This window comes from Rhamphochromis sp. 'chilingali' (genome assembly GCF_963969265.1).
Source record: "Rhamphochromis sp. 'chilingali' genome assembly, chromosome: 16".
Lineage (NCBI taxonomy): Eukaryota > Metazoa > Chordata > Actinopteri > Cichliformes > Cichlidae > Rhamphochromis > Rhamphochromis sp. 'chilingali'.
The window spans coordinates 36,697,949-36,707,530 of NC_137943.1; the positions used below are offsets into that span (position 1 = coordinate 36,697,949).

At 41.0% G+C, this 9,582-nt stretch overlaps 1 protein-coding gene across 6 annotated transcripts in view; it reads left to right on the top strand.

Moving 5' to 3' along the window:
* The window catches only part of amph (amphiphysin), a 47,862-nt gene extending 41,779 nt beyond the window's left edge, over nucleotides 1-6,083 (top strand). Inside the window, exons 17-22 of one of the 6 annotated variants that reach the window (XM_080861262.1) lie at nucleotides 967-1,257; nucleotides 1,814-1,858; nucleotides 2,379-2,429; nucleotides 4,408-4,596; nucleotides 4,716-4,817; nucleotides 4,925-6,083. In XM_080861262.1, coding sequence (XP_080717388.1) covers nucleotides 967-1,257; nucleotides 1,814-1,858; nucleotides 2,379-2,429; nucleotides 4,408-4,596; nucleotides 4,716-4,817; nucleotides 4,925-5,029 — 783 coding nt within the window. In that variant the 3' untranslated portion in view covers nucleotides 5,030-6,083. The remainder of the gene's footprint in view (nucleotides 1-966; nucleotides 1,258-1,813; nucleotides 1,859-2,378; nucleotides 2,430-4,407; nucleotides 4,597-4,715; nucleotides 4,818-4,924) is intronic. The other 5 variants (XM_080861261.1, XM_080861263.1, XM_080861264.1 and 2 more) reach the window with 5 other exon arrangements.
* The last annotated feature ends 3,499 nt before the right edge of the window (nucleotides 6,084-9,582 follow it).

Genomic DNA, 9,582 nt, shown 5'->3' on the forward strand with positions numbered 1-9,582 from the left:
CACTTTCTTATTCTCATTTAAAATGTCTCACTTTAATATATAATGATCAGAATCTTAAAGACCAAAGTTTTTATCTGATCTAAAATGTATAGAAATCATACATATACCAACAAGACTGTACATCACTGTCACAACAGTGTTTGTTTTCATTCAAAGGCTTTATGGCTTTAATACCCGGTGGGCCGGTCTCTAGTCAAAATGCTCGGGCTGATTTTTTTGTCCCAGTCCAGCCCTGTTATCCACCCACTCACACACACACACATTCATTAAAGTGGGTTTTTTGTTTGTTTGTTTGTTTGTTTGTTTGTTTTAAAAGCCAAAATCCCTTGTTAAACACTGTAATGCATGCATTGGAGGAAAATTCAGTATCTTGGCCAGGGATACTTTGACATTAAGGCTGAAATAGCTGTGGAATCGTCCATTGACCTCCAGACTGCTAGACAACCCACTGAACCACAGCCATCCTATGATCTAACGTTGGGGTGGGGTAAATTTGCTGTGATGTCCACGCCAGGGAAGATTGTGTCATTGTGTTAACATACACCAGAATGGTGCAAACCAGCAAATTTCCAGAAGATCTGCTCTTACAGAGGTGCTCACACTTGATAAGCAACCATAACTGGTGCATTTTCTTCAGCATCTGGCTGCTATGGAACCTCCTAATTCCTTAATTAAGGGTGTACTTAGTTTTTCACAGAGCTGCATATGTATGTACTTATCACCTACATAGGTAACTACGTACTTTTTTTTTTTACATCATGTAAATATATGATATCAGTCCTGAGATGTATTTATTTCTGCCAGTGAAAAGTGTTAGACTGACCTAAAGCCTAACTTGTAATCATATAACTGTTTAAATGCTGGGAGCTCATATTATGAATTCTGTGGCGTTTAATGAACATCATACTAAATATTGTGAAATGAAGTGGGACATTTAAAGTTAAATGCCATCTTTCTCTGAAAAAGAATGAAGGAAACAGTGAATCAAATGACGCTCTGGAAGCTGCAGAGGCCCAAGCTGCAGGCTCAAGAGAGCCTGCAGCAGAAGACAAACCTCCATCTCTCACTACTGGAGGAGAGCAAGATGAGTGCCCACCTCTTTTTGCTGGAGAGGAACCTGTATCTTCAACTGCAGGAGCAGAGATGGAGGAACCTCCAGCTCCCCCTGCTGGTGAGGTGGAAGAATCTGGAGCTGCTCCAGCTGGTCAGGACGATACAGACACACATTCAGACAGCCTGAAGGAGGAAAAGCCTGCTGTGAGTGGATAACCTTGTAAAAATGCTGCCTTTTGTGATAACCTAATCATCATCTCATCAATATCATCACTGTGACCTCCATCTCATCGTATCATCATCATCACTGAATGAGAAAATCATTGAACTCCACACTGGAGATGTGTCAGTGTGGAAATCATTCTTCTGTTTCCAGCCTGTATCCAGTGCGCATGAAATGTCTTTTTGTGTAAGGATTTTAACCCTTTGCCCTTCTCATTTCATGCCAACAAACCCATACCCCAATCTTTACCCTACCCCATCCACTTTATGACACAAAATGAACTCAATCTCATAAAACACTGCTGCTTTTTGAAACAAAACAAAAACAAAAGCCTTTTCAATTAGCATCACTGAGTTTAAATCGTTATATTCTACTGTTTTCCCAAAAAGTTGACTATGTCCATAGCGTTTCCAGTGGGATGACAATAAAATGTTTCTCCCACTGAAAACGTCCAGATGAACAGAATCAACTTTTTGGATTTTCTTACCTGGATGATTGAGCAGGTATCAACGCAAAATCTATTTTGTTTTCCCAAAGTCAACAGTGGTATCTCCAGGCTCAGAACAGGCAGAGGTCAGTGAGGTAGGATACTCCACTTCTTCTGTTTGTTTGCTTTCACTGTCATTTTTACTGTTTATCGGCAACAATTACTGAACAACATAGGTGTGAATGTGAGTGCGAATGCTTGTCTGCATCTGTGTGTTAGCCCTGGGACAGACTGGCGACCTGTGCAGGGTGTACCCTGCCTCTCACTTGAAGACAGCTGGAATAGGCTCCAGCCCCCCCATGACCCTGAAGAGGATGGATGAAGTGTTGAAATGAAATGATGAGAATGAATGCAGCTCTCTGAAAGAGACCTTGAAGAATAATGGTTTGACCCCTACGTTGGTCGTTTTTTTGAAACAAAATTCATTTTTTTCTGTGATTTTACACATGCTGAATTCAGGGTGGTGGTCACTGTTTCATATCTCTTTTCTCACATGTGAACAGGGAGGTCAAAGTTCTAATTTTACAAGAGCAAAAGTTATTATTAAATGTTTGTTCAAACATTCAATGGCCACACAAATGTTCTCAAATGGAAATGATTTCTGTCTGTAAACAGATTCCTCCTGCTGAACAGGCCAAAACTTCTCCCAGTGAAGCAGCTTCATCGGTGAGTCTAGCATCATCACTTTAGATTCAGAAGAAATCATGAAACTTAACTCAATGCCCGTGTGTGTGTGTGAGAGAGAGTGGCTGAAATTGTCATATCAGCGTGTTCTACAAACATACAAATTGTTCCTTAATTTAGATTGGACAATAAGATCTGATTGAAGTGCAGACTTTCAGCTTTCATTCAAGGGGTTTAACAAAAGTAATGCATTAACTGTTACACAACTTCCCATTTTCACTGGAGGAATTTGTCTAAACCAGGGGTCGGCAACCCGCGGCTCTTTAGTCCTTATTTTGCGGCTCCGGGTGGTTTGGGAAAATAAATTAGAAGTATTTAGCTGAAGTGTATTTTGTTTGTGTTTAGTTCTTTTTAACTTGTAGTTCTAAATTGGAAGATTACTGTGATTTTGAAATATAAAAATAAAATTATATCGTATTATTTTTTCATCGCTCAAAATAAGCGTCACACTCGCGGAAGCCGGTGTACCCGCCGAAACGCTGTGCATTTATCGAGACTTTCAACCCCAGGCGGGCCAGTTATGGACCTTCGGATCCACATTATGTCAGCAGCTGTTCTCCACCGTGAACTACGTTAAAAACAAACACCGCTCACGCCTCACAGATGACAGCTTACAGTCCTGCGTGAAGATGAGGTTCAGGACCACAAGTCTCATTGTAAACATATCACAGCAGACCCGACGATGCTTGCATGAACAAGCTTTTCAGCATCTCTTTATTGACCGCTTTTCACACACGGTTGCTGTACACATACAGCCGGCTGTAGCTTTGCAGCTCACAGCCCGACACACACCAACACAACAGCAGAGAGAGCACAGACTTTAAGGCGGCGAGGCGTGATTGCGGGTGCCGCTCAGGTGCGTCCGACTTCCATGCAGCGGCACTGCAGACCACGCCCCGCCACACACATTAACCAGGTAAAATACATATTTAGGCAGAATTTTGCAAAGATCTATTTTTCATTTTTAGCAGCATAGTACTTTTTTCCAGTTATTTTTTAAAAGTCAGGTCAAGGCTCCAAAAGCACAAAGGCGATATGAGGGTGGCTCACAGCAGCTTTTGTCTGCTGGATCATTTTAGTTCAGCGTCTTTCCTTTGGTTATATTTCTTTAAGAGTTCAAAATGTGTTAATTACATAAATAAAAGGTAATTTTCTCTGTAGCACTTCATGGATTTAAGCAACACACCTTAGTTGCTCCGTGGATTCTTTTAAAAAGCAGTTAAAAACTTTTCTTTTCAAACAAGCCTTTTGTTGTACGTATTTTATATCCTTTACATTATTTACATTTGATCTTTTACATTGTGTATAATGTCTATTGATTGTATTGTTTATTTTAATATTTGTGTGCAGCGCTTTGTGACTGCCTGTCTGTGAAAAGCGCTTAATGAATAAACTTTGCTTACTTACTTTAGTTGTTCACACAAAGCATAAAGGTAAAAATAACAACATATACAGTGTTATCTTCACTTTAGATTTCAAAAAGTATTCCCAGCTCCCAGTGTTTTCTTTTGCGTGGAAACCGGGTCCAAGTGGCTCTTTGGGTGTTAAAGGTTGCAGACCCCTGGTCTAAACCAAGGCTCAAAACTGAAAAACTGACATAATTTCAGATATAAGAATTGTTTTTAATACTTGAAAGCAAATCATTTGCAGTTGGTAACGGCCTGTAGAATCATTACACTAGAATGTTGTTTGCTTTTTGAGATGCTCTGCGGGTCTTTACTGCAGCACAATCAGCTGCTGCTTGTTTGTGGCTCTCTGCCTTCTGTTTTGAATTTATTAACTGTAAAAGTGCCCTGCTGGGCTGAGATCAGCTAAGTCTTTCAGCCATAGAAAAATATTGCGAAATTAAGTGAGACATTTCATTTTGCAAGATGCGCTGCAGCAGTAACCTGCTGTGATGCTGTAAATATGAAATGAAAGTTTTTAGATGTGATCACTAAATGCTCAATGTCCTCTGCAGGAAAATATGCCAATCCCTTCTGTTGTGATTGAGCCTGCCTCAAGTAACGAAGGTGATGATGACCGAGATGCTGACATCATCTCTCCCACTGCAATCAGTGACAATGGGGTGACAACTGAAAACCAGAACATCAAGCATATCAGTCCTTCTGGGGGAGCGTCTGGACTTCCTGATGATTTCCTTTACAAGGTGAGGCTTCTTAGTAAAAGCAAATATTTTATGCTATCAATTGAGGAGGAAAAAGACTTTTCTAATGAACTGTTAAAATGTGGAGTCTAATGTCTGTAAACTATGATGGATACCTGCAGGTGGAGACCATACACGACTTTGAGGCTGCAAATTCAGATGAACTTGACCTGAAGAGAGGCGATGTGGTTTTGGTGGTTCCCACTGCCTCAGTGGAAGATCAGGTGATAATAGCTGGTCACACAGAAATGTAATAAATAAAAGTTCTTCACCAACATGACAAACAACATCTTAACAGGATTGTTCTGATGTTTTTGTGTGTTTGCTGCAGGATGCTGGCTGGCTCACAGGGATCAAGGAAAGCGACTGGTTAACATTTGGAGCTGGTGCTCAAAAAGGACTTTTCCCAGAAAACTTTACTCAACATTTGGAGTAAGATGTTCCCTGACATGGCAAAATGATAAGTAGAAACATGAGTAATCTGTGTCCCAGCCATTGAATCAGCATGTAGCCATTCCTTTTCTTGTACGTTGTACCTGCTGCAGCTGTCTGCTGGACAAACAATAAAGTTTCTCTGGCAGGTGAAACTGTACTAAAATGAAATGTTATTGTTAAAAAAAAAAGGAAAAAAAGAAGAGAGAGAGTAGTACTCTTCCGAGTTCCCTTGATGATTTAAGCATGGTGTGGTAGTATGTTCCACCCTCCTGTGGAAGTAAGATATGCCTTTTGTTTAAATAGAAATTATATATAAAACAATAATAACTCAACAACAAAAAGCTTGAAGTGACCAGGTGAAAACAAAGGAAAAAGATAAAACTGTCTTTGCACTGTGTGGTAATCATTTTGTTTTGCTATGAAAGACTACAGAAACTTTAATGCTGTGATTTGTTTGTGAGTGCAACATGAAACTTGGGTTTCTTTTTTCTGACACGTTGTAACTGTAACTCTTGAATCACTGTTGATGTTTTCTGTGTTATCATTATTGGGTGTGTGGTGATTGATCTTTCATTTGTAATATGTGTTGATGAACTAACTCACTGACCCGTGTTGCTTTGGTTCTGCTAAGGGGATACTGATGTTTATTGTCTGGGTTTTGGCACACAAAGTAGTGCAAATGCTGCATGAAAATCCTAAATATTCAAAGTACATATACTAAAGATGACAAATAAAGAATTTCTTGTGTGTTACGCATAGATTTGTGTATGGCATATCATCTGAAAATTTGGTTACAAGAAAAAAAAAAAAGCAAATAAGGAAATTTTTTGTCAGCGGTTTAAGTGTTTCATCAAATAGAAGGTATTAACAAACCAGTCTGCAATTATTTTTTTAGGCTTCAGAAAAATTACTCTTATACTCTAGAAAATGTAAACCTTCATCAAACTGGTTTTGATAGCCAGGTCAAGCCTCCCAGTAGACCTTTATGTGATGCACACAGCCTTGAGATAATATTGGTGTAATGAATTAAATAGTAAATTCCATGTTTGATATTGTATATGGTTCTATGCTAATAAAATAAATAATAAAATATTAATGTTTCAATCAAGTAATTGGACCAAATGGTATCTTTAATGTTTAGAAATCAGTCAAAAGATAAAAAAGGGTATGCTATTAGAATTATGTTTTAATTATTCTTTAAAGATTTAAATGGTTTACATTAGGCTATAGCCAGCTCTAAAACGGGGTTCACTGGAAATGACTGAATAACCCTAACGCCTAGAATCCACAAATTCTGTGGCATCCTGGTAGCAGCATGCACCTGCCTGCCAAGTTTGGGCCAAAATGTGAGTTTTTAGGGGTTAAGTATTGTCATGTCTAGGGTTCCCTAGTGGACTCAAAATGCAGACTTGCAGTTCTCACCTTAGTGTGTTTAATTGCAATGAATGATTCAGAAACAAATTACGCTGGGGTTAGGGGTGAAGAAAAAGGGGAAATCAAAGTTGGGAGCACGGTCCCCGAAGGGGGCCGCGCTCCAATGCACAGACCATACCTTCTCCCCTCTCAGGCGTCCAGGACCCCCCCAGTGGAGTTCCAAATGGTATGTCACAGATGCGGTTAGAGAGGTGGGGGGAGGAGGGGTGTAGAGGTTAGGACGTGGGTTACGGCCCCGTCCCCCCTGGGGAGGACCAAGGTATGCGCGGTCCTTCCCTCCTGGGCCCCTCCCTCCCCGGTCCCAAGAAGACCAGTCCTGGTCCTGAGATTGGGGTCGAGAAGTCTTATTGGTCCGCACACGGGGGTTAGGGTTTAGGAAAAAGAACAGGGACCCAGCAGCCGCTGGACCCCTGTGGAGGCACGCTCACGTCGAATGAAGTGGGCAGATGTCCCCCGTTCAAAAAATTGCCCATATAGGGTGATAATTGGCCAACTGTGCATCGTTGGGCCGTCGCGACGTTTTGGCGTAACTTGGCCTTCTTCAAGCTGGCCCAACGTGTCTGTGTGTTCGTGTTGTGTGCCTGTCTCGGCTTTTATACTGTCTGTCTCCACCCACTCTGGGTTTTCTGTTTTTTATTTAACTTTCTTTTCTTTGTACTTCTGTTTCTCAGTTTGTTCTTTTTCTATCTTGTCCTTGTCTTTTTCGTGACCTTACTGTGCTCTCTTTGTCTTTTTCTGTTGTTCTTTGTTCTGTACTCTTTCTTTTTCTGTTGTTAGGGTTGAAGAAAAGAACCTGTCCCTCCCGAAGGAGGAACAGGGCGTGCACGGGCCATCAACCCCGATGGTCCGCAGCCTCACATCCCTCTACCTCCATAATTGATTTTTAATTTGAAAGGTAAGTATTTCTTTTTTTACAGGTTTGCAAAGGTAGGTATTCTTTTTTTGCAGGTTCCCAATTTTTCCGTTACTTTGGCTTGTTTCCAATAAAGTGTTTTCAATCCCAATTTGTTTTCTGTGTGGTTTTTAATTTTGTTTTGAGTTCTCTCTAATTTGAGTTGTTAAGGAAAATCAATAAAACATGAATTAAAACATGAAATAAAATCCCCCAAAAATAACAAACTAAAATAACAAACTAACATAAAGTTGAAAAAATTAAATGAGTATGCCCTTGTCGCGACGTTTCGAAGGTGTTGCTTCTTCCTCAGGCGAGGGCATACTGAAGAGCTCTGTGTTTGAGGCTCCTATTTATACTCTCCCTCTGATCCCGCCTCCTTGGCTTTCTGTGGCTTTCTCATAATATCTTTTTTAGCTTATTGCTCTTTTCCAATTCTGCCAGACTTTTTGGCTCTCATTGTTCCCTTTTTCTTTCTTCCTTCTTTTCCAGTCTTTTCCTCTTTCCCCTTTGACTTTTCCCTTTTCATCATCCTTTTCTTTCCCTCTCCTGTCCTCTGCCCATTACCCTTCCTTTTGGTCTACATCTGTCCTCTTTCTCTTCCGAATTTTGGGCTACTACAATGCCGACTTGGCTTTAATACTACACTCTCAACCCTGCTTGGGGAGGACTCAACCCGATTTGGGGAGTAAATTTAGAAAGGAGATGTGACGTTGGGTTAGGCTTTAGGTTTCAGCTGGGGTTAGGATTACTCGGGCTTCAGATCCAGTACTGGGGTAAGGTTTAAGATTTAATTTCCAAAAATGAAGTAGAAATGGGATTATTCAAAATTGTGAAGATTTTAGGGCCAGATTAGATCAGGGGGTATATACAATAGGGCCAAAGTCCAAATTTAGGTTGGGTAATTTGAGATAAACAAATTGGTTAGGAGAAGGTAAGATGGGGGCTCGACTGCCGAAGGCAATCGGGTCCCAATGCACAGGCCATTCCTGCTCCCGGCTCAAGGAACCATGTCTCAAACTTGGTGCCCTGAAAAAGGGATCATGTTAGCATCCTGGACATGAGGTTTACATTGTGATCAGCCCCAGATGGGGGAGGGGGAGAGGGGGGGGGAAAGAAAAAGAGCGAGGGAGAGCGAGAAGTAAGAGAGAGAGAGAGAGAGTGAGAGAGGGAGAGAGAGAGAGAGAGAGAGAGGGAGGGAGGGTGGAGTTTGGAGTTGAGGGTCATCCCAATATAGGGTTAAATGTGGTTAGGTTCAGAATTGAAATCAGGATTGGGCTTCAAGGATGAAATTAAACTCAGCACAGGGTTAGGACTGGTTAGGGTCAGGATAAATCTCATGGTCAGGATGCTCCAGCAAATATACACAGACAGGCGGAGTACTGGTAACAACGATGATGATAAGGAACATGGCAACCACAGTAATAACAAAACAGTAATAATAGACAAGTATGTACAATATGTGGACTTTATGTCCTTTAAAAACTTTTTTCATTTAACCCCTTAGGGTGTACAGTGTCCAGTTTGGCAATCCAGAGTCTTTCAGCCTTCCACCTCTGCTGAGTAGTCCATCTGGGATTTGCCTGTGTCACTGTTGCTCTGACAGATTCCCAGCCATGTGATAGGAAGTGTTTAACCAGTTGTGTGTGTGTGTTTTTCTTCCTTAACACATTGTATCTATGCTGGGTAAATCTTGTCAGGATCGTGTTGCCTGTTTCTCCTACATACTGGATCCCACATTTGCTGCAAGTGATAACATATATACAATTCTTGGAGCGTGGAGTCCCATTAGCTTGTGAGCAGAATACATTTCCATTTGAGAAACTCCTCACCCATTTCTGGTGCTTAAAAAATTGCCCCTGGTCTCTGAGTTTGGGCTCAGAGAGAGGTGAGATTTTTGCCTTAATGAGGAAATCCCTCAGGTTTTTATTCCTCCTAAAGGCAGCTATTACCTTATGATCACCCAGCAATTGGGTTTTCCGGACAAGATCCTGAAAATTGTTTCTAATCACTCTGATTAGTTTGCACGTTGATGGGGCATAGGTCAAAACAACAGGCAGGACAGGTGTCAAATCAATGGGTTTTGTCTGCAGGAATGAATTAAAGCATTTCCTAAGGAAAGAGCGACAGTACCCCCTACTGGTGAGAGCTGAGAATAAAATTTTGGTCGCTGCTCTGAAGTCAGTCTGTTGTGTGCAAATTCTGTGAAATCTCAATAGTTGGGTTAG